The sequence below is a fragment of the Pinus tabuliformis genome, chromosome 1_2 (assembly GCF_031772625.1).
Source record: "Pinus tabuliformis cultivar Carrire ecotype Pingquan chromosome 1_2, CPIR1, whole genome shotgun sequence".
Classification (NCBI taxonomy): domain Eukaryota; kingdom Viridiplantae; phylum Streptophyta; class Pinopsida; order Pinales; family Pinaceae; genus Pinus; species Pinus tabuliformis.
In genome coordinates this window covers 637,717,135-637,743,198 of record NC_142298.1, presented here as the reverse complement: position 1 = coordinate 637,743,198, position 26,064 = coordinate 637,717,135, and the positions used below count along the sequence as shown (strand labels likewise).

Here is a 26,064-nt window from a genome sequence, read left to right as displayed (position 1 = left end):
GTAAAGTGACTCTAATGGTTAAGCATTGACTGCCACATACCATATGCACACAATATTCTGCGATACATATACATAAACAAAAAATTAAATACTCATCAGCATGACATCCCAGATATCGCCCTTACATTGAGGTGTCACATGCTTCCTTAACCCATCAAGAGATTGCTCCAGTTTCTCAATTAGGATATCAGTGTTAAGGATGTCTTTGGCCTTTCTTCTTGCGAAGGTTTCAACAAAGCCTCGTGTTTTGTGGGTAGTTCAACATATTTGTCTACATGCTTTGTATTCCCCAACCCCAGGGAACGGGAGAACTCTAAAAAAAATAGTCTTCAAAGCTCCCAGAACTTTCCCAACCTCCCATTGCAGCTCCCACAGAAAAGGGAATGTTCCCATACAGTTCCAAAGCTTCAGGGAGCGCAGGAACAACTGGAACGGGTTTCCCACCTCTAGGGAACAGTTCCCGTGTAACAGAGCTTGTTGTGGATTTATTCCTATTTTATCCCCCATAATTTTGTATGGTCTACACTAGTGCCTGGGAAGAGCATCACCTCTACTTTATCCACTGCATATTTCCCTCATTTTATCCTAACAAGACAAAAAAATGAATCAAAATTTCAGATTTTCATTAGAATTTTCGGAGGAAAATAAATTATTCTATGTCCAAGAAACTCATATCTAGTTATATCCCTAAAATTTCCCATTGAAAATAAATGGGGCATACCCACAAAATACCAATGTCTACAATATGAAGGAAATGTTCTCCATGACTTCTCCTTGCTTAAAGAAACCAGTGTATCAAGAAACTCAATAATAATAATGAATTCTACAATATGTGGAGGTGCTCATGGTACTAGAACATCAAATGGAACAATTATGTATTTCAAAGAAGCAGTTGAAGGGGGGCTTCTAGTTTTGCAAATCAACCCCAATTTGTTTCAGGTCCCTATATTTTTGACCAATGGCTTTCGGTCTAAACTAGAAGATATTACCCAATGGATATTTCTGTTATGGACACCAAATTGTGAAATATACCTATCTTCCAAAGAATTCTCCATAGTCCAATTTGAGATTCAAAAGGACCAAGATTTTATAATTCAGGAAGGACCATGGTTTTGGGGAAGTGCGGGCTTATTTATCAATCCATGGTTTCTGGAGTTTGATGCCTCAACAATGGTGGTTACTTGCATGTCACTTTGGGTAAGGTTTCAAATCCTTCCCCTTCCTTTTTTGCACCATAAAGTCATTTAAGACATAGGAAATGTGTTGGGAAAGTTCAAAACAAGGGATATGGAAAGAACATAAAATGGTTTTTTCATCTTTGCTAGAATATGTGTGGAAAAAGATCCTGAGCAAAGGACTTATAGATCACATAATTTCGAAGAAAAATAACTTTCAGTGGACACAAGTTTTTGACTATGAAAACATGGCATTCCGATGTTGTGAATATTTTCAAACAAGTCATCTGAATAATACTTGCCTACAAGCTAAGAAAACTCCAAAAATGAAAAAGATGTAACCCAGTCATCGAAAAGGATGGCAATTTTCCGAGCTACCCCCTTCTGAGGAAGAATAAAAAGAAATCAAAGAGAATCTGTAAGCTCAACATGATGCAGATAATATGGATCCCTCTGGATATCAACCAGAAGAGGTATCCTAACTACTGATGGGAACAATTATACAGATACAATAATACCCTATCCTTAGTAATAAGCAGACCTCAAATGGTTATGGGGGCACAAAAAGAGCCCACGTATTTAAAACCTTTGATTTTGAGAAATAATCTCTGTAGATGGTCATTGAAAATCCATTGGAAACTATACCTATTGAACCAACTCAACTATAGATGTTTGTCACAAGGTGCAAAAGACAAGGGAAAAAATATCGGCCACTGTTCATTTTTCTATGGTTTCTCCTATGTTATGTCCATTAGTTTTGTTAATGTTTCTTGAGTTTTGTTAATATTTCTTTTTGTTTTTATCTCTGTGCGGAAAGTCATTTTATATCAGGATTGCTTTATAGCATGCAAAATGTGATTTTATTTTTCATTTTGAATAATAAAATTAAGCCTCTTTTTTTCCAAAAAATAGTTATTTTATTATAAATTTATTAATTTTAGTTAAAATATTATTCTAAAATAAAAATTAAACTATAGATGAATTTTATTTAAATAAAAAAAACTTAATAATATTCACTTTATAGTTGTGGTTTAATACATTTTTGTATGCCTTTGTGATTGGGATTAAACATAAATGTCTAATAAATGAATATTTCAACGTCTTGTCACTATCAACTAACCACATCATCAAATATTATCATTTTACTTTCATATTATGGAAATAATATTATTTAGATGTTTCCAATTTAAACCAAAATAACAAATCAAATTTTAAAAATCTTTGAGATATATATATTAAAATTTTAATATCTGATTAAATATAGGCACCGTAAATTAATAAGATTTTAATCTTGAATAATTTAATACATTTTGAAATCAAATTTCGTTGATATTAAAAATACACTTTATTATATTATTATAATACATAATAATATGAATGATTTATAGCCATTCCAACTTAGAATGGGAGAAAAGTTGTTTTATATTGATTTTTACTTTGTTTAAAACAAATCTAGTTGTATTTAACACCAAATCTATTAGGCGTAGAGAGAGATTAAATTCCTCGAGGTGCTAATCTTGTTTTTAGTGTATAGAATTTGAGGAAAGGTTTGCACTTCGAGGGATTTTATCCCTCTCAGCGCTTGATAGATCCGGTGTTAAATGGATTTAAATTGGTTCCAATTGAGGGCAACAATGTCACATTTTTATATTATCATTATTATGTATATGTTTGAGATAAAATTCAAATTTCGCATTATGTTTTCTTTACTTGGCATGACCATATCATTCTCTTCTTTATTTTGGTATGTGTTGCTTTCCTTGAATGGTTTGTACATCTGTGTTTGGATACTTTGAGTGGTTTGTGTGTTTATGTGTTTGGATTTGGATGGTAATGTTTGTGAATGTTAAACTTGTTGTGTTATATTTTTATATGTGTATGTAATTGTTTATTAGTAATTAGTTGGTGATGAATAAGGGAGACAATTTTGTCAATAATTTGTAGGAGGATTGATATTGCACATCTATTTCATTTAATTTTAGGTATCACAACTTTTGACAACTAATTAATTCTAAATAGTGTTCCTACAAATATTACAAAATATATCTTGAAGAGTAGTTTTAATATATTACTGCGTTAAGATTACTCTTGAAATAGTTTTTTCTTTGTTTATGTTTGAAATAATTTATTTCCTTCAAGAATATTTTGATGATTTCTTTGTCTATACTCTATTGTGTAAAGTCAAGAAATAATGTATTTTTGAATTTTTTTAATGAGTGGCCATATTTATAAAATATTTACATGATTTGTTTCTCCAAACAATTATTTCTTGTCAAGGATTAATTTGCATTTTGCAGAAGCAGTGATTCTGCACATCCATTTCATTTTAATTCTAAGTATCACAACTTTTGATAGCTAATTATTTCTTAATAATGTCCCTCTACGTACTACTAAATATATCTTGAAAAATATTTATTTTAATAATCTACAGCCTCAATATTAACAACTTTGAATTCATCTAATGCAAACAATCAAATAGGATTAGAAAACAACATCTACACTGAAATAAAAACATCTAATGCAAGCAATCAAATGAGATTAAATATCAACATCTACACTAAAATCAATGCATCTAGTGCAAACAATCAAATAGGATTAGAAATCCATATCTACATTGAAATACATGCATCTAGTGCAAGAAATCAAATAGGATTAGAAATCAAATAGGATTAGAAATCCACATCTACACTGAAATCCATGCATCTAGTGCAAGCATTGAAATAGGAATAGAAATCCACATCTACACTGAAATCAATGCACCAAGTGAAATCAATCAAATATACTTAGAAACCAACATCTACAATAAATTCAATGTATCTAGTGCAAGTAATCGGATAGGATTAGAAATCAGGATCTACACTGAAATCAATGCATCTAATACAAGAAATATTCTTCCCTTTCTTCCCCATCCATCTAATGTTGGAAAATATTTTTAATAATTTTCATTCTCAAGATTAACAACATCTAATCCATCTAATGAAAGAAATAAACTAGGACTAGAAAATAACATTTACATTGAAGTCAATGCATATAATGCAAGCAATCAAATAAGATTAGAAACCAACATCTACACTGAAATCAATACATCTAGTGCAAGCAATCAAATATAATTAGAAATCAAAATCTACACTAAAATCAATGCATATAACACATACAATCAAATAATATTAGAAATCACTATCTGTGCTGAAATCAATGCATCTGGAGAAAGCAATCGAATAGGGTTCGAAATCAACATATAAATTAAAATCAATGCGTCTAGTGCAAGCAATCAAATATAATTATAAATCAACATTTACACTCAAATCAATGAATCTAGTGCAAGCAATCAAATATAATTAGAAATCAACATTTACACTCAAATCAATGCATCTAGTGCAAGCAATCAAATATGATTAGAAATAATTATCTACACAGAAATCAATGCAAATAGTACAAAAATATTATTCCCTCTCTCCCCCCCTCCATCTATATCTATATCTCCCTCCATCTCTTCTTCTTTATCTCTCGATCTCACCCCCCCTCCCCAAAAACACACACACACACACACTCCATATCTATCTATCTCTCCCTCCCTCTCTCTATCTCTTTCTTCTTCCCTCTCTTCACCTCCCATCTATATCTCTATCTCCCTCTGCCTCTCCTTTGTCTCTTGATATCACCACCAAAACATACACAGTCTTTCTCCGTATATATATATATCTCTCCCTCCCTCTTCCTCTCCCTCTCTCTTCCCCTTCTCTCTCTCCCCCCCCCATCTATCTCTCTTCCCTCCTGCTCTCCTCTCTCTCTCTCTCTATCTCTATCTCCCTTATCACTCCCTCTCTCTGTGTCCACCTTTCTCTCCCTGTGTATTTCTTCTTACCTCCCTCTCTCTTCCCCTCCAACTCCATATCTCTCTCTTCCTTCCTCTATTTCCCTTTCTCTCTCACCTCCCTCTATCTCTCCCCCCTCCCTCTCTCTTTACCCTCCAACCCTTTCTCTATCTCCCTCCCTCTCTCCTTCTCTTTCCTTCTCTTCCCCCTTCCTTTCATATCTTCTTCTTTGTCTCTCTATCTTACCCCAAAACATACACACTCTCTCTCCATATCTCCCTTGTCACTTCTCTCTCTCTCTCTCTCCCCACACTTTTCTCTCTATATCTTTCTTCTTCATATTATCTCAATATCTCCCTTGTCAATCCCTCTATCTCCCCACCTCTATCACTTTATGTCTTTGTTGTTCCCTCCATATCTATATTTAGAGTTAATGTATCCCATGATATATTAATATATATTGTAATATAACAAATTGAATATCATATTAAATTTAATATTGTATTAATCCAAAGTTATTAAATTTAATAATATTAATATTATATTTAATAATGTTTTTTATGGCATGATAACAAAACATAAAATAAAACTACATTAAATTAATATTTTCAATTTAGTATTGTATTAATCCAAAGTTATTAAATTTAATAATATTAATATTAGATTCAATAATGTTTTTTATCGCATAATAACAAAAATTATAATAAAACTACATCAAATTAATATTTTCAAATATTAGAACTTTCATGTAGAAATATATGTCTTTAAAGACTTTAATACTTCATAGGATATGGTTTTTCCCTTTAAAGATTCATTTTACAAATATTTAATTAAAAGAACTATTAAAAGATTTTGGGGCTCAATTTTGGATTCTTTGTATTGAATTTACCTTTTTCTTTTGATTTAAAAGATGTTATTAGCTTGGGTAAATCGAAGTAAAGGTGTTTAATATTTTACCTAATTTCGAATTTTATTAGGGTAAATCTATGATTCAAATTCACGTATATGATAAAAGGACTATTAAATGTATGAGATAATTTATTATCCATTCAAATTATATATAACAATACATAGTTATATTTTAATAATTAATCTTAGTCCATCATATATATATATATATATATTAATCTCAAGTGTGATGTTTCTTATTTTTCTCAACTTTTGTTCATTCTGGAAATTTATGTCCACATTATTATTATTGGTGTTCTCTCATTCCAAAAACTAACATAAAATAATATCATTCAATATATTAATGGTGGTCTACAAAGGTAGAAAATTTACTGGACAACAAAAACTATCTAGAATCCAGTGAAATTTTCACCAAAAACTTTGATAGTAAGAGTGTATGGATCTTGTTTTTATGGCGGAAATAGATTCAACACTATCAATTTAACAAAATTGACAAACTTCAATTTAAATTTAACTACTTAATTTGCAATTTGCCAAATCAATTCTGTTTATGTAGTATTCCAAGACAACGAAGGAAACTAACAGAAGCAAATAGCGTTATATTTTTTCTTTTCAATCACAATAGTTAGTTAGTTTGCCGTACCCACATGCAAATTAATTTTAGCCTCTCCGCTTTTCCTTTTAACTAAGTAGAAGAAATCGCTCTTTGCCTCCTACATTCCAAATAATCGATTTTACCATTTCATGATATTCTGAGACAATCTGTAAAGGAAAACGCTATTTGTCCCGTGACAAGCAAAACGTGTTCATTTACCTTTATGAGATTCGCGGACTATCCATTAAAATAACAATTTATCTTGCTCCGACACTCGATAAAAATAGGTATATCAAGTAAGTTTATCCTTTTTCCTGAACAATCATAAAAGGCCGGGAACAAAGTGAAAGAACATTTTCCCTTTCAACTTTGGGAAATTTCCCACTTTGAGTATCTCCATGCAAATTCCTGATGGAAAATGGGAAAAACAAACCTTGATTTATGCGGGTCACAAACGAAGCCTTCTTCATGGTACGAGTAGGGACTTTGTCTGCCCTCGGGTGAAATGAAATGATTTTGTTTTAATTATGGAATGAAGAGTGGACACTTTTGTCTGCCCTCCGGTGAAATGAAATGATTTTCTTACGAGTATGGAATCATAACATAATAAAAAATAGAAAGAACCGTAAGTATATTATAAAATAGAAATTCTATAAGAAAATATTCCAGAACCCTTTTTAAAAGATATTTATATTTTTAGTAAAATTTGGCATTGCACATAAATGAAATCCTCAACTTTGGCTATCCCTTTACTAATACATTTCTTCAGCGCGCAAGGCACTTTATCCAATACAGTCGGTGCATGCGAGCGTAACATTTAACACTCACATATGTTATGATTTCACATCTTTATGTTTCTGTTTGTAGACGGATCAAAACTTAACGGGAGTGCCACCACAGCTGAGGTATCAAAACGTAACGGGATTGCTAGCTCAGCCCAGGAAAGTATTAATGTAGTGAATTGAAATGTAAATCTTGATTTTTAACTTCAAATTTTTTGGAATTTTTGTTGTAGAAATTTGGGGAATTTTTGAGGTGAAATCTTGATTTGTGTTATTTAAACTCGTTTTTTTATTGAATATTATAAATTCAGCACCCTGAAAAACTTATAAGGCATTATGCACTGATTAAACATAAAATTTGTGATTTCAATAAATTCTTTCCAAATTTTAAAGAAATTAGACCAAAAAAAATAAACCACGGAAAAAATTTACTAAAAATCACACTAAATACAATCAACAAAAACCAAAATAAATAAATAAATAAATAAAATCAACAATTACATTTAAAAATAAATAAAAAATTATTCCATATTATATGTGTCATGGGTATTGTAACGGCTTTTCTATCTCACAATGAATAGAATAATTATTGCATAGTGTAACAGCTTCTGTATTTCTCTTGCAAAACATTTTTCAATTCTATATTGATGAATAAGTGGAGTTTAAATGTTTATTACATTTATAAAATTATAAATATATATTATATATATACGATTAAAGTTATAAAAATATTGTATATATTATTTTTATTTTATATATATAATAATCAAATATAAATTAAATATCTATTTTATACAAAGACAAAAAAAACTCATAATAAAAAAAATTAGTCTTAAGGTCATTTCTCTATTATTATTATTATTATTATAATATATATATTCACATTTATAAAATTTTGGATTTTAGGTTATTATCTTTGCATCTTGGATCTTTAACAGAAAGGAGATCCTCAAAATAGTACATTGAGTTTTTATTATCTTTTTGAATAATTTTTCTCTTCAAACTAAAAAGATGTTTTCCATAAATTTTACACAAGGAGCAGAAGGAAAAGAAAAATTTACAAGTGAGCATTATAACATCCAACAAAGGTAGTGATATTGTTGAATACTTCTTGTAAACTATGTATTTTGTTTGATTATGTGCCTCACATTTTGAGTGAAAACTTCACCCATTTTCAGGGACATGAAGCTTGACTAATGATGGGAAGAGTGCTTGACCAAGATACGACAGACTATAAACCAAGTAAAAAATTGCCTCTGCAATTGGGAGGGGGAATCAACACAGACCACGACCATTTTCTCCCATGTCATGAACTCGACAAGACCTCTGACACCCAATACGAGCCCCTCCGATGTCCTCCTCACCAATTCTTCCCACTTGAGCATACGAGATTTCCAGAGCGCTCACCTAGGCACTGAGTTGTTGAACCTCCTCGTAGAGTTTTTCCTATGAGTCCTCTATGTCTACATGGTGGACCAAGAGCTTGGCTTCCACAAATAACTAAAAATAACAATGTTGGCGCTCAATGAGATTTTCCAAGTTGTTAATTGCAGAGACCAAACCCTACGTGGAGTCCATGAGCTTATCTATAATCTTTGAGGTACAGATAGCAATGTGCATATTCACATTGTTATCCATTTAAGCAATAGAGCACAAAAGGAAGAGAACAATATAGTTCCAAACTGCTCAGGGAGGGTTGGGAGAATGAAAAGTTAGAACGATGAAGCTAGCAAAGTTGGAATTCCAATTACTAGCTGCTATGACCTGGGAATTCCATTGATGATGCAAACTACCTCTGCAAAACCATATATAATTGAAGATTAAACCATGGCATGAGCCAACCTGAGGCCATTAATCTAACATCGTAGTGAAAATATCACGAGGATAGAAGAGATGTGAATGAAATCTCACGCGAGATAGAGGAATTAACTCCATCCTCATACTTTCCAAGGAGGATGTTGTAACCCAGATGGATAGCAATAATGCATGCATAGGGAGAAATAAATAGAAATGACAATAGAGAGTGAGCATAGTTGAGAACAAAATCGATTTGTTCGCTAGAAAAGGTTACTTATGAAAAACCATGCAAGGATGATGCCAAAAATGGCCCTGACTATGCAATGTGATACATAAGTGAGAACCTTTCGAGAATTTGAGTGTGTCAAAAACCTGGGGAAGGAATATTAGAGGTCACTCCCCAAAAACCCTTAGAATGCAATCAAATGAACCCATTTAAGGAATTGGAGATGGGCATATTTTTGCGTTGAAATCTATTATCCCTTAACTCATATTTACTCCTCTTTTTGCTAGATCATCAATACTGGAATTTAGGTCCCTATAACTGTGTTATAATTTCACCTGTTCAAAATTTGGTAAAGAATCCTAAATCTTGAGGGTTAGAGGAGAGGATAAGAATTAATAGTTTTCCTCGTGGGAGAGAATCGAGGAATGACTAATTGAGAGTCCCCAAAGACTATAAGTTGTTTAATTCCTTTCTCTGAAGATAGCTCCTTTCTAGAGAGAAAAGTACTCTGCTTGATTGTTTGTGGCTTTTCTGAGGCCCCACACATATTGTAATGCAATTTTTCCTTTAAGATCAAGTATATACCCTCTCCCTCCTATGCCCAAATTATATTATATTATTTATTATAAAAACAATTAAGCATAATTAAACTAGCAATTGCACCAGATGTTGTAAAGGAAACGTCGTAAGGCATAAATTCGAGAAGCATGGTGACATATAAAGAATAATTGAAGATAAAAAATAGTAAACAAAATTCCTTTCAAAAGTAGAAGATAAAGAGAAAACACTTACATTACCTAGGTCCATTATTATCTCCAGGGTCACAACTTGGTCATATTATCTTTGTTTGACGTGCATGATACCCCATTAGAAATATCTCTTCGAGGACTACGACGGAAAAGACGATTTTAGCAAAAAATCATTGGCATTAGATTGCCAAAAAAAGTCGTTTCGAGCCTCAAAACGGCTCCGGAAGTTTAGGACCCGAAAAGCTACTAAAAATAGTAAATTGTGCTACAATTAAGGAAACTGAAAGACTGAAAGAAATAATGGTGGGGGTCCAAATGGAATTGGTGGGTAGCCACCAATATCCACCTGGATCAATTTCCCTCCTCCTATCCTTACAAAACAAAAAAATGAATCAAAATTTCATATTTTCATTAGAGTTTTTGGAGGAAAATCAATTATTCTATGTCCACGAAACTCAGATCTAGCTATATCCCTAAAATTTCCAATTGAAAAGAAATGGGGCACACCCACAAAATACCAATGCCTACAATATGAATGAAATTTTCTCCATGACTTCTCCTTGTTTAAAGAAACCATTGTATCCAGAAACTCAACAATAATAATGAATTCTAGACTATGTGGAGGTGCTCCTGGTACTAGGACATCAAATGGAACAATTATATATTTCAAAGAAGTAGTTCAAGGGGGGGCTTCTAGTTCTGCAAATCAACCCCAATTTGTTCCAGGTCCCTATATTGTTGACCAAATGGGACATGCCCTATCTTTGGAGGATAACAATGTAGATGTCTCTGCTCATTTTTCTGCCCTTCCAAAAAGGGAAATTATTTGTATATTCAATGGCTTTCGGTCTAAACTAGAATATATTACCCAATGGATATTTCTATTATGGACACCAAATTGTGAAATATACCTATCTTCCAAAGAATTCTCCATATTCCAATTTGAAATTCAAATGGATTTTGTAATTCAGGAAGGACCATGTTTTTGGGGAAGTGCGGGCTTAAATATCAATCCATGATCTCTACAGTTTGATGGCTCAATAATGGCGATTACTTCCATGTCAATTTGGGTGAGGTTTCCAATCCCCTTCCGTTTTGGCACCATAAAGTCATTTAAGACAGGAAATGCGTTGGGAAATTTCAAAACAAGGGATATGGAAAGAACAAAAAATGGTTTTTTCATGTTTGCTAGAATATGTGTGGAAATTAATCTGAGTAGAGGACTTCTAGATCACATAATTTCGAAGAAAAATAACTTTCAGTGGACACAAGTTTTGGACTATGAAAACATGGCATTCCGATGTCATGAATGTTTTCAAACACGTCATCTAAAGAATACTTGCCTGCAAGCTAAGAAAACTCCAAAAAAGAAAAAGAGGTAACCCAATCATCCAAAAGGATGGCAATTTTCCGAGCTACCACCTTCTGAGGAAGAAGAAAGAGAAATCAAAGAGAATATGTAAGCTCAACATTATGCAGATAATATGACTCCCTTTGGATATCAACTAGAAGAGGTCTCCTAACTATCGATGGGGACAATTATATAGATACAATAAGACCCTATCCTTAGTAGTAAGCAGACCTCAGATGGTTATGGGGGCACAAAAGGAGCCCACGTATTTAAAACCTTTCATTTTGAGAAATAATCTATGTAGGCGGTCATTTAAAATGCATTGGAAACGGTCCCTATTGGACCAACTCTAGATGTTTGGCACAAGGTGCAAAAAACAAGGGCAAAAATATTGGCTAATGTTCATTTTTCTATAGTTTCTCTTATGTTATGTCCATCAATTTTGTTAATGTTTCTTCAATTTTGTTAATATTTATTTTTGTTTTTATCTCTGTGCCGAAAGTCATTTTATATCAGGATTGATTTATAGCATATGCACAATGTAATTTTTTTTTTCATTTTGAATAATAAAATTAAGCCTATTTTTTTCAAAAAAAAATTAATTATTTTATTATAAATTTATTAATTTTAGTTAAAATATTATTATAAAATAAAGATTAAATTATAGATAAATTTTATTTAAATCATAAAATTTAATAATATTCACTTTATAGTTGTGGTTTAATACATTTTTGTATTCTTTTGTGATGGGATTAAACATAAATGTTTGATAAATAAATATTTCAATGTCTTGTGGCTATTAACCAACCAAATCATTACATATTATTATTTTATTTTCATATTATGGAAATAATAATATATAGATGTTTCCAATATAAACCAGAATAGCAACTCAAATTTCAAAAAGCTTTGAGAATATATATATTAAAATTTTAATATCTGATTAAATATAGACACCATAAATTAATAAGATTTTAAACTTGAATAATTTAATACATTTAGAAACAAAATTTCGTTGATATAAAAAATACCCTTATTATATTATTATAATAAATTATAATATATAATAATATGAATGATTTATAGCTATTCTAATTCAGAATGGGAGAAAAGTTGTTTTATATTGATTTTCACTTTGTTTAAAACAAATCTAGATCTATTTAACACCGAATCTATTATGCCCTGAGAGGGATCAAATTCCTTGCTAACCTTGTTTTTTGTGCGTAAAATTTAAGGAAAGGTTTGCATCGAGGGATTTTATCCCTATTAGTGCGATCAGGTGTTAAATGGAGCTAAATTGGTTCCAATTGAGGGAAACAATGTCACATTTTTATATTATGGAGCTAAATTGGTTCCAATTGAGGGAAACAATGTCACATTTTTATATTATCATGTATATGTTTGAGATAAAATTCAAAATTCACATTATATTTTCTTTGCTTGGCATGACCATATCATTCTTTTGTTTATTTTGGTATGTGTTGTTTTCCTTGAATGGTTTGTACGTCTATGTTTGGATACTTTGAGTGGTTTGTGTGTTTATGTGTTTGGGTTTGGATGGTAATGTTTGTGAATGTTACACTTGTTGTGTTATAATTTTATATGTGTATGTAATTTTTTATTAGTAATTAGTTGGTAATGAAGAAGGGAGAGAATCTTGTCAATAATTTGTAGAAGGATTGATATTGCATATCTATTTAATTTAATTTTAGGTATCACAACTTTTGACAACTAATTAATTCTAAACATGGAAAATTTTAGGGGCTAATGTTCACCTAGTGGGCTAATTTTCCATGATTTTTCCACAAAAAAGATTCGCAAATTTCCAATTTTATAAAAGACTATTCGCCCAAAATTTAGAATATAAAATTATTTTACCATAAAAATTGCTAACATTATATAGAGACTATATATAAAATCATTATAAATTTGAATAATTTTACAAATATGTCAATGTTTTTAAACTTTAAGAAAATTTTCCATCCTTCAAATTTTCCTTGATTCTAAATAGTGTTCTTCCAAATATTACAAAATATATCTTGAAGAGTAGTTTTAATATCTTACTGCGGTTAAGATTACTCTTGAGAGAATTTTTTTCTTTGTTTATGCTTGAAATAATTTATTTCCTTGAGGAATATTTTGATGCTTTTTTTTTGTCTATACTCTATTTTGTAAAGTCCATAAATAATGTATTTTTGAATTTTTTTAATGAGTGGCCATATTTATAAAATATTTACATGATTTGTTTCTCCAAACAATTATCACATCTCCTTGAAGAATAATTTTATTTGTTTTGATGTTTATAAATATACATTTTCCTCTTATAAATATTTTGAATACATTGTGGTATGCAATTACTCTATTAGTAATTATGAATATATGTAATTTTGAATATATGTAATTATCTATTAGTAATTAGTTGGTGATAAAGAAGGGAGACAATCTTGTCAAGGATTAATTTGCATTCTGCACATCTATTTCATTTTAATTCTAGGTATCGCAACTTTTGATAGCTAATTATTTCCTAATAGTATCCCTCTACCTATTACTAAATATATTCTGAAAAATATTTATTTTAATAATCTACAACCTCAAGATTAACAAAATTGAATGCATCTAATGCAAACAATCAAATAGGATTAGAAAACATCATCTACACTGAAATCAAAACATCTAATGCAAGCAATCAAATGAGATTAGATATCAACATCTACACTGAAGTCAATGTATCTAGTGCAAACAATCAGATAGGATTAGAAATCCATATCTACACTGAAATACATGCATCTAGTGCAAGAAATCAAATAAGATTAGAAATCCGAAATCAAATAGGATTAGAAATCCACATCTACACTGAAATCCATGAATCTAGTGCAAGCAATTAAATAGGATTAGAAATCCACATCTACATTGAAATCAATGCATCAAGTGAAATCAATCAAATATAATTAGAAACCAACATCTACACTAAAATCAATGCATCTGGTGCAAGTAATTCGATAGGATTAGAAATCATGATTTACACTGAAATCAATGCATCTAGTACAAGAAATCTTCCTCCCTCTCTCCCACATCCATCTAATGTTGGAAAATATTTTTAATAATTTACATTCTCAAGATTAACAACATCTAATCCATCTAATGAAAGAAATAAACTAGGATTAGAAAATAACATCTACATTGAAAGCAATGCATATAGTGCAAGCAATCAAATAAGATTAGAAACCAACATCTACACTGAAATAAATACATCTAGTGCAAACATTAAAATATAATTAGAAATTAACATCTACACTAAAATCAATGCGTCTAGAGAAAGCAATAGAATAGGATTCAAAATCAACATCGAAATTGAAATCAATGCATCTAGTGCAAGCAATCAAATATAATTAGAAATCAACGTTTACACTCAAATCAATGCATCTAGTCCAAGCAATCAAATATAATTAGAAATCAAAATTTACACTCAAATCAATGCATCTAGTGCAAGCAATCAAATAGGATTAGAAATCATCATTTACACTCAAATCAATGCATATAGTAAAAAAAATATTCTTCCCTCTCTCCCCCCTCCATCTCTCCTTCTTTATCTCTTGATCTCACCCCTCCAAACACACACACACACCATATATATCTGTCTCTCCCTCTCTCTTTCTATCTCTTTCTTCTTCCCTCTCTTGACCTCCCATCTATATCTCTATCTCCCTTTGCCTCTCTTTTGTCTCTCGATATCACCACCAAAACATACACAATCCTTCTCCATATCTATATATCTCTCCCTCCCTTTTCCTCTCCCTCTCTCTTCCCCTTCTTTCTCTCCCCCCCATCTATCTCTCTTCCCTCATGCTCTATCTCTATCTCCCTTATCACTCCCTCTCTCTATGTCCACCTTTCTCTCCCTATGTATTTCTTCTTACCTCCCTCTCTCTTCCCCTCCAACTCCATCTCTCTCTCCATCCCTCTCTCCTTCTCTCTCTTACTTTCTCTCTCTCTCTTCCTTCCTATCTTTCCCTTTCTCTCTCACCTCACTCTGTCTCCCCTCCCCCCTCTCTCTTCACCCTCCAACCCAATCACTATCTCCCTCCCTCTCTCCTTCTCTTCCCCCTTCCTTCCATCCCTTCTTCTTTGTCTCTCTATCTCACCCCAAAACATACACACTCTCTCTCCATTTCTCCCTTGTCACTCCTCTCTCTCTCTCTCTCCACACTTCTCTCTTTATGTCTTTCTTCTTCATTTTATCTCCATATCTCCCTTGTCAATCCCTCTATCTCCCCTTCTCTATCACTTTATGTCTTTTTTCTTCCCTCCATATCTATATTTAGAGTTAATGTATCCCATGATATATTAATATATATTATAATATAACAAATTGAATATCATATTAAATTTAATATTGTATTAATCCAAAGTTATTAAATTTAATAATGTTTTTTATGACATGATAACAAAAATTATAATAAAACTACATCAAATTAATATTTTCAATTTAATATTGTATTAATCCAAAGTTATTAAATTTAATAATGTTTTTTATTGCATGATAACAAAAATTATAATAAAACTACATCAAATTAATATTTTCCAATATTAGAACTTTGATGTAGAAATATTTATGCCTTTAAAGACTTTAATACATCCATAAGATATGGTTTTTCCCTTTAAAGATTCATTTTACAAATATTTAATGAAAAGAAATATTAAAAGATTTTGGGGCACGATTTTGGATTCTTTGTGTTGAATTTGCCTTTTTCTTTTGATTTAAGAGATGCTATTAACTTTGGTAAATCTGAGTAAAGATGTTTAATATTTTACCTAATTTCGAATTTTAATGTGGTAAATTTATGATTCAAATTCACTTATATGATAAAGGAACTATTAAATACATGAGATAATTTATTATCCATTTAAATTATATATAATAATACATAGTTATATTTTAATAATTACTCTTAGTCCATCATAGATATATATAATCTCAAATGTGATATTTCTTTTTTTCTCAAATTTGAATGTAATTTTTGTTCATTCTGAAAATTATGTCCACATTATTATTAGTGTTCTCTCGTTCCAAAAACTAACATAAAATAATATCATTCAATATATTAATAGTGTTGTCTACAAAGGTGGAAAATTTGCCCGACAACAAAGCTATTCTAGGCTCCAGTAAAATTTTCCCCAAAAACTTTAATAATAGGAGTGTGTGTATGAATCTTGTTTTTTATGGTGTTCATCTACCTTTATGAGATTCGCGGACTATTCATTAAAATAACAATTTATGTTGCTCCGACACTCGATAAAAATAGGTATATCAAGTAAGTTTATCCTTTTTCCTGAACAATTATAAAAGGCCGGGAACAAAGTGAAAGAACATTTGCCCTTTAAACTTTGGATTTCCCACTTTGAGTATTTGCAAGCAAATTCCTGCTGGAAAATGGGAAAAGCAAACCTTCATTTATGCGGGTCACAAAAGAGGCCTTCTTCATTGTGCGAGTGGGGACTTTGTCTGCGCTAGGGTGAAATGAAATGATTTTGTTTTAATTATGGAATGAGGAGTGGCCACTTTGTCTGCCCTCCCGTGAAATGAAATGATTTTCTTATAAATATGGAATCATAATATAATAAAAAATAGAAAGAACCGTGCGTATGCTATAAAATAGAAATTCTATAAGTGCCACCTCAGCTGAGCGATCAAAACATAACCGGAGTGCCACCTCAGCTGAGCGATCAAAACATAACCGGAGTGCCACCTCAGCTCAGGGATCAAAACGTACCGGGAGTGCTAGCTCAGCGCAGGAAAGTATTAATGTAGCGAATTGAAATGTAAATCTTAACCCAAAAAAACAAACCGAGAGAAAAAGTAACACTATATCTGTCATGGGTATTGTAACGGCTTTTCTATCTCTCAACGAATAGAATAATTATTCCATAGTGTAACAGCTTTTTTATTTCTATTGCAAAACATTTTTCAATTGTATAATGATGAATAAGTGGAGTTTAAATGTTTTATTTTATTTTATTTTTTTAATCTTTAAATTTGTTGAATGTAGATATTTTTAATTTTTGAAGGATCTTAAATGTATTTATATATTTAAAAATTAATTTAAACGATATAATATTGTTATTTGCTCAATAAATTTATTATTTAATTTTGATAATAATTATTAAAACATAAAACATAAATAATTATTTTTAATAAATATAAATTATTTTATTACAATTAAAAATACTTATTATTATTACATTTATAATTTTATAAAATGTATATTATATATATTTACAATTAAAGTTATATAAATATTTTATATACTATTTTTATAAAAAAATTATATATAAATTTAAAAAATTATAATAATCAAATATAAATTAAATATTTACTTTACACAAACATTAATTAATTATTTATATATATATATATAAAATTTAGTTTAATTACTTTATATAATTCAGGTTATTTAAATAACATATAACTTTTTAAAATAAAATGAAAAACACTATATTCACAATAAAAAAAAATTACTTCTAAATTCATTTCTTTATTAAATTATATTATAATTATATACAATTATATATATAGATATATATATAACTAAACTAATATATAGATTTATATTTATAATGTTTTGGATTTGGGGCCAATACCCTTACATTTTAGATCATTAATAAAAAGAGATCTACATTGAGTTTTCACTGTCTCCATGAATAATTTTTCTCTTGAGAATGAAAAGATGTTCTCCATAAATTCTATACAAGGAGCCCAAGGAAAAGAAAATTTACAAGCTAGCATTATAAGATCCAACAAAGCTAATGATGTTGTTGAATACTTATTGTAAACTATGTATTTTATTTGATTTCGGGTGAACACTTCACCCATATTCAGGGACATGAAGCTTGACTAATGATGGGAAGAGTACTTGAAAAAGATAGGACAGAATATAGACCAAGTAAAAAACTGCCTCTGCAACTAAGAGGGGGAATCTACATAGACCACGACCATTTTCTCCCAAGACATGAACTCAACGAGACCTCTGACACCTAGTACGAGCCCCACCAATGTCCTCCTCACCAACTCTTCCCACTTGAGCAGACGAGATTTCCAGAGCTCTCACCTAGGCACTGAGTTGTTGAACCTCCTCGTAGAGTTTGTCTAATGAGTGCTCCATGTCTACATGGTGGACCAAGAGCTTGGCTTCCACAAATAACTAAAAATAACAACGTTGGCACTCATTGAGATTTTCCAAGTTGTTAATTGCATAAACCAAAGCCTACGTGGAGTCCATGAGCTTCTCTATAATCTCTGAGGTATAGATAGCAACGTGCATATTCACACTGTTATCCATTCCAGCGATAGAGCACAAAAGGAAGAGAACATTATAGTTCCAAACTGCCCAAGGGGAGGGCTGGGAGAATGAAAAACCAAAACGACAAAGCTAGCAGAGATGGAATTCTAATTACTAGCTGCTATGACCTGGGAATTCCATTGATGATGCAAACTACCTCTGCAAAACCATATATAATTGAAGATTAAACCATCGAATGAGCCAACCTGAGGCCATTAATGTGACATCGTAGTGAAAATATCACCAGGGTAGAAGAGATGTGACTGAAATCTCACGCGAGATAAAGGAATTAACTCCATCCTCATACTTTCCAAGGAGGATGTTGCAACCCATAGGGATAACAGTTATTCATCCATAGGAAGAAATAAATAGAAATGACAGTAGAGAGTGAGCATAGCTGAGAACAAAAGCCATTTGTTCACTGGAAAAGGTTACTTATGAAAAACCATGCAAGGATGATGCCATAAATGGCCCTGACAATGTAATGTGATACATAAGCGAGAGCCTTTCGAGAATCTGAGTGTGTTAAAAACCTGGGGAAGGAATATTAGAGGTCACTCCCCAACAACCCTTAGAATGCAATCAAATGAACCCATTTAAGGAATTGGAGATGGGCATATTTTTGCATTGAAATCTATTATCCCTTGACTCATATTTGCTCCTCTTTCTGCTAGATCATCAATACTGGAATTTAGGTCTCTATAGATGTGTTATAATTCACCTATTCAAAATTTGGTAAAGAATCCTAAATCCTAAGGGGAAGAGGAGAGGATAGAGAATTAATAGTTTTCCTCATGGAAGAGAATCAACGAATGACTAATTGAGAGTCCCTAAAGACTATAAGTTGTTTAATTCCTTTCTCTGAAGCTAGGTCCATTCTAGAGAGAAAAGTACTCTGCTTGATTGTTTGTGGCTTTTCTGAGGCCCCACGCATATTGTAGTGGAATTTTTCCTTTAAGATCATGTATATACCCTCTCCCTCCTACGTACAAATTATATTATATTATTTATTATAAAAACAATTAAGCATAATTAAACTAGCAATTGCACCAGATGTTGTAAAGGAAATGTTGTAAGGCATAAATTTGAGAAGCATTGTGACATATACATAATCATTAAAGATAAAAAATGGTAAACAAAATTCCTTTCAAAAGTAGAAGATAAAGAGAAAACACTTACATTACCTGGGTCCATTATCAACGGATAGAGGGTATATACATCCCAATTTCAATGTGTAGCATTCGAACAAAACCCTTGCAGCTACACCAGATTCTACGGAGAGAAAAATGAGAGTAAGGTACAGTAACGAGTGTGAATTATGTGCTGAGAGCAGAACATATAATATTACCCTAAAAAAATAAAAACCTTAAATCAATTTATGCATTCCCATTGATTGGCATTGGCCTCAGACTTAGTCTCACTTGAGCGGCTATTGCTATTGCTAGAACCACCTGAAACCCGCCTGTGCCATCCTGGTTGCAGAGCTCGAATCCAAGGAATCTTTGGTGCAAATGAATGGGCTAGGCAGTGGACAGGTCATCCAGACGATCTGGGGGAAACCATTTTCTCGGTATTTGTTTCACCACGTAGATCAAACCAATTGCAAGGAAGATCACATAATGTTTTTCTCTAGCTCAATCTCAGGCTCAGACTCATGCTTGCAACAAAGAGCTGCAACAACTCAAGGGATGAATCCATGGCTTTCTATTGCTATTATGGTGCTCTAGGTTGTATATCATAGAGATTCATAGGTCTTAGAGATTTAGTTAGGTAGTTATCTTAAATGAAGGAGGCGGTGGATCGAATGGATTAAAATATTTCAATCATCTAACATTCGATCCAATTGTGCAAACAGGTACACAGTGTTAGCTAAGGGAGTTGTTTTCAAAGGGAAATGCCTTACAATGTAATAAGAGACAAATGCTCAACATAGATGGGACTTTGATACCCCACCCGTCAACACCTTATCCACACAAGATCATTTAATTTAACTCAGTAAATTATTTATATTTTATATATTTATTATAAATTTCTTAGAAAATAGTGTAATAATTTTATTTTTAAAATTTATTCCTCCAGCATGTGCTACTTTTTCTTTATCCTATGCTTCCTTTTCTTCAGATTCTGTAGTTCCTTTAAATACAAGACCAACTGGGGTTTCTGTAGGATCCAACACCCAACAAACATCAGAAATGTTTTGCATGTCCTCTTTTGTAAGCCTCCTTGTAGGAACACGATGTGAAAACCTAGGAAGCTCTGTCTTTGTCATGACTCATCCAGAAACAGGCTAAGAAGCAACCTGCTACTACTAAAAAATGTTCTTGTATCCATCAACCTTTACTAATGGTGCCACCCTCACTCCAAACTTCTCCATGAAATCTGTAAGAACCTCTACCATATCATAATTGTGTCTTAACTTCTGCTGGAATGTGCTCTTCCAAGCAGAATCCCATTCCATGTAGAGAGCCCAAACATCAAATTTCCTCGGTAAAATTTTGATAATGCCTTTGGTTAATTTTGAACATCATATCACATGAGAGAAAATATTAAGCATGTCATTATTACTCAATTTTCCCACCTTAAAATCCCGAGAACCGTGATACTTGTTCAACTTTGGCTCTATTCAATTCATCTCTACTTTGAATGGGTTCAACTAAAAAAATATATATGTACCCTGCTTCATGAGATAATATCGACTCCATTCTTGGCATGATTCAAAGCTTGCATAATTGTAATTAAAGCCTACCTGGCATTTCCTTCTTCATAAATGCTCGTTAGGTAGTTGTGAATTTTAACAGAAACCTGGATTCACAAACCATAAACTCCAAAAAATCCCACTTAAAAACAACTCCATAAAACAAATCCAAAAGTAAGTCAGTTAAACAATTCCATGTAAAAATCTCAAATGACCCTTGTTTTCATGGAAATTTTAATACAATTTTAATAAAAGACAACATCAACCAAAAAACTTCAAAAAGTATTAAAATCCACTAAATCGATCAGAATTATAGAACCTTATTTCTTGGATTCTGACTCAAATAACTAAAACGAAAGCATTTTCATGTGTAATTTCTAAAACACATGACTTATTTTTGACCCAATTTCTGCCACAAAAGAATTAAAATGACATTTAAAAATAATGGTATTATTTTTCTTTTCACAAAAAAAAATCATTGTTAATTATAAGTAAAATATTTAAATGTTCATATTAAATGTCATGTACCTCTATACTTCTACCCATTTTACCATATAATAACACACATAAATTTTGTTTTTATTATACGACACTTTACATTTTTACAAATGTTACCCATATATATAATATAAAGGTTATATTTTTACAATTGTCTGGCATATATCAAAGGTTTGTGCATGAATTGATTTGACATATCTTAATCACAAAAACCATAGTATTTATGCAATCACTCTATAACCTGATATTGTTGTAAATATATTGATTCATGTGACCGCCTGTCTGGTTAACGAATCCCGCCAAAGGAACCCGTGGTGGGTTGGAAATATCTGGAAGCCTGGTTTGCTCCATCCACCTGGCAGTCCTCCCTTGGGATCTGGGCATTGATCTACGACCTGTGGTGGTCGAGTTGATCAGACAACAGAGGAATAACGGACCAAGGATCCTGGGAACTAACTCGCAACCACACCTCTTGGTTGATTGTGATTTTTCAATTCTTCCTTTTGCACTGAGCCTGCCATCTACTCGAGGGTTTGATGGTTTAGATTTTGTGCTTCTAAGGCTAACATGCCTGCAACCTACCATGGAATTTTATCAAGATTTTACCATCAAAATGTTTCAGTTCCTAAAGTTGCAACTCCGCCAATTAGATATAAAGAAGTTCTTTCAAAATAGTCTCCCATTCTACATACATAATCTCGCTCTATTACCTACAATTGTCGAAATGTTAGTTCACTACCCTTTTTTTGTGTGCAGGAACTAGGTTTCAGCGGCGATTCAGGGTCCGAGGGTTATACTATAGCTTCCACAACCTAGTGTAATGCGGTGGTTTCCTTCATATGTAAGTTATCGGTCTCATTCTCACTGTTTTTAAGTTGGGTTTTCATCTCCAAGTTCAGGATTTAACTACCCTACTTGGTTATCTAGTCTGCGCAGCAGGGTTTCTACTTCCCCGACTTTTCTGCTCAGGTATTCTGCACTTGTATAACTTACCCATAAATTGCTCTAAAATTGGCAATTATTGTTCATGAATTGTTAATATGCATTGTGTTTATTTGCATGCAAGTAGTGAGGGTTTCTTCATAACGATTATGGCTCGAATATTGACTTTATCTTATGAAACTTAACATACCATATTTTTTTGTTGTGTTTACAAGTTGTGTTCCTTCGTTCTCATTTTCAACCTTGAAGGCTTGATAGCTCTTCTGAGGGCGTTTGATTGCAACGATTCCAGCTATGTTTAATTGGGTCGACTTACTGTTGCTACTGCAGTACCTGATTCATTTTGAATGTATTAAGGGTTCTTGTGCCGTTCGCAGCCTCCTTGTGTTGCTATGGGTACAGTCAACTAACTATTTTGAAAATTGTCCAGTAGGACTGTAACTATTGGAAGTTCCTTTTTTTAAAACTTAAGTATTGTTCATTATATTTTGCCTGCCTGCAATGATTAGTTATGTGCATACAGACAGGTCTGTAATGAAGTTGTAATTTATGAAGGGTTTACCTTTTTTTTATTAGCTGTTTCTGGGAGTTATCAACGCTTTGTTGTAATGGAAGCCTGCGGAAAATACTTTCATTGTTTATCTAATTTATATACATATCTGTGTGGTTCGAAACGTTATTTCATACAGTTTTTTACATTATTTGTAAATTGTAATTATGAAATGGAACTGTTGGGTTTATCCTCGTACAGAGACTTTTTTATTGTTCTATATGGACTTGGAGGGACTACTCCAGGTCGCTGGTCCCCTAGCACTACCTGGGGCTAACCCTCTCGGCTGGGTTCTGCCTAGTGTCGAGAGTTTAATTGTTAAATTCAATCGTACAAGATTTATACCATACTGTGTTGGTTGCCTCTGTTAATAGAATTTAAACATGATTGTCTAAATTGTATTACAACGTGTGTGTGGCTCTAATATATAGTGACACTTGCATTTCTTTCCTACACAACAATTTTTTCTTTACAGTAATTCATAAAATAATAATTGTTAGTATTATTCATAGCCATTTGTAGAGAAACAATGAAAATATTTTTTTTTGGTTTTACAACTTTTTATAAACAAATAATGTTAGCATTATTTTCCTTTTCTTTCCTTTAACAAAACAAATCATAGGGAAGAGAAATACTCCACCCAACCTTCAGGCCAGTCTTCACTGCACCTTCCCCCGAGCTTGTGTTACACTTAGGTAGTTCTCTAGAAATATAGCTAAAATTCCTCAAAATATATGGTCATTACCAGATTTAGTCCCGAATCCCCAGTGCTGAGCTCTTAGCCTTAGACAAACTCCATGAACCAATCAGTTCGAGAGTCTTCTCCTCTTCTCTTTTTCTTCTTGCCTCAGGTTCCTAATACCCTTTTGGATTTCTTTGGGAGTCTTTATTTCCCAAGAGAAGTTTGGGTCAATAACTACCCCAACTATCCAACTACCTGAGGTAAGCTTACTCTACTATTTCTTTCCCAATCATGGTTTAAACAATTAATGTTATGCAAACTTATTAATAATAAAAGAAAATATTAACAAGCATTCATATACACCCGAATGTTCTTGTATCCATCAACCTTTACTAATGGAGCCACCCTCACTCCAAACTTCTCGGTGAAATCTATTAGAACCTCTACCATATCATAATTGTGTCTAACTTCTGCTAGAATGTGCTCATCCCAAGCAGAATCCCATTCCCTATAGAGAGCCCAAACATCAGATTTCCTCGGTAAAATTTTGATAATGCCTTTGGTTGATTTCAAACATCTCATCACATGAGAGAAAATATTAAGCATGTCATTACTACTCAATTTTCCCACCTTAAAATCCCTAGAAGCTTGATACTTGTTCAACTTTGTCTCTATCCAATTCATCTATACTTTGAATGGGTTCAAGGAAAGAAAATATATGTACCAGTTCCTGAGATAATATAAACTCCATTCCTGGCATGGTTTAGAGCTTTCACCATTGTAATTAAAGCCTACCTAGCATCACCTTCTTCATAAACGCTCGTCAGGTAGTTGTGCATTTCAATAGCAGTCTGGATTCACAAACATCCAACATTCGTTTATCTTTTTCAATTCAACAAAATTTGGTATTTGCAAGCTAAGCGACTAGATGAATTTTACCCTGTTGTCCATCTCTGCTATTTCGTTCATGACCCCCTTGAACCAGTCAAAGGAGCCTTTCTCCCTTGTGACCCAGTAGAAATAAGAATTTGTCGGACCCTGGTCGTTCCTTTTCCTTTTGGAAGCAGAATCTGCGATTTTCATGTGATTTAACATGTCTTTGAGAATGCTTATGAAGGGAGTAGTGCCAGTTCTGATCCCTATCAATAGTAGCATGTCATATTTCTTGTAATTTTGTGTCAGAGCTCCATATGGCCTGTCCATCTGAAGCTTGGGAAACCTGCACATGGTTCGTCTTTTTGTTAAATACTTAGAATCTTGGATTTCTGAGTTTTTTATTTCTTTCATTAATGTTCAACATACTTGGATTTTATTTGGCCGTCTCCATAGAGTTCACACTCCACTCTCATAAGTCTTCTTTTTCCAGTGTTAGGGGGCTCCATTTTCTATAAAGATCTGTGATTAGAACTTACAACTGACAAAGAAACTTCATCTTAAAGCTAAAAGTACTAAATTAGTAATCACCAGCAAGAAAACTCTTTTCATCTCACAAGATTTAGAAGGGAAAAAGAAAACCCTATTTTCAAAATCTAATTGAAGTTGGATCTATAAGAAAATTTATTGTAATTTAACAGATCATAAAATTAACCAACCTGCATATGACAAGGTAGGGCATCCCACGACGATGCTAACTTTTTGCGCTTCCTGGGATTTTGATCGATAAGAGGGGAGAGGAAGACGATATTCTGCAATGCAAGCCACGGCCGTCTTGTGGCACAAGATTCGATACCTTCTCTCAATAGAATTGCGAGGGTTCGCTGGTCCAAGAAGAAGATTAAGTTTCGATTGTTCTTGATCCAAGAAGATTCTAGGGTTTTTAAGGTTTATTGATCCTAGAAGAAGGTACAGTTGCAAGTATTCGAGATCCGACACCTTCTCTGAATCAAATTGCAGGGAAAGAGCTGGGTTTCCGAGGAGGGGCATCGAGCATCCTCTTGCTATTCATATGGTTTCAAGGAGGA

At 32.4% G+C, this 26,064-nt stretch overlaps 1 protein-coding gene across 1 annotated transcript in view; it reads right to left on the bottom strand.

Annotated features, from left to right (window-relative positions):
- The window catches only part of LOC149207259 (respiratory burst oxidase homolog protein F-like), a 33,541-nt gene extending 8,056 nt beyond the window's left edge, over positions 1–25,485 (bottom strand). The window contains exons 1-3 of the mRNA XM_089397983.1: positions 25,406–25,485; positions 25,043–25,322; positions 24,909–24,954 (exon numbers count right to left, since the gene is read on the bottom strand). Of these exons, the coding sequence (XP_089254109.1) occupies positions 24,909–24,954; positions 25,043–25,322; positions 25,406–25,485 (406 nt within the window). The remainder of the gene's footprint in view (positions 1–24,908; positions 24,955–25,042; positions 25,323–25,405) is intronic.
- Between the last annotated feature and the right edge of the window lie 579 nt (positions 25,486–26,064).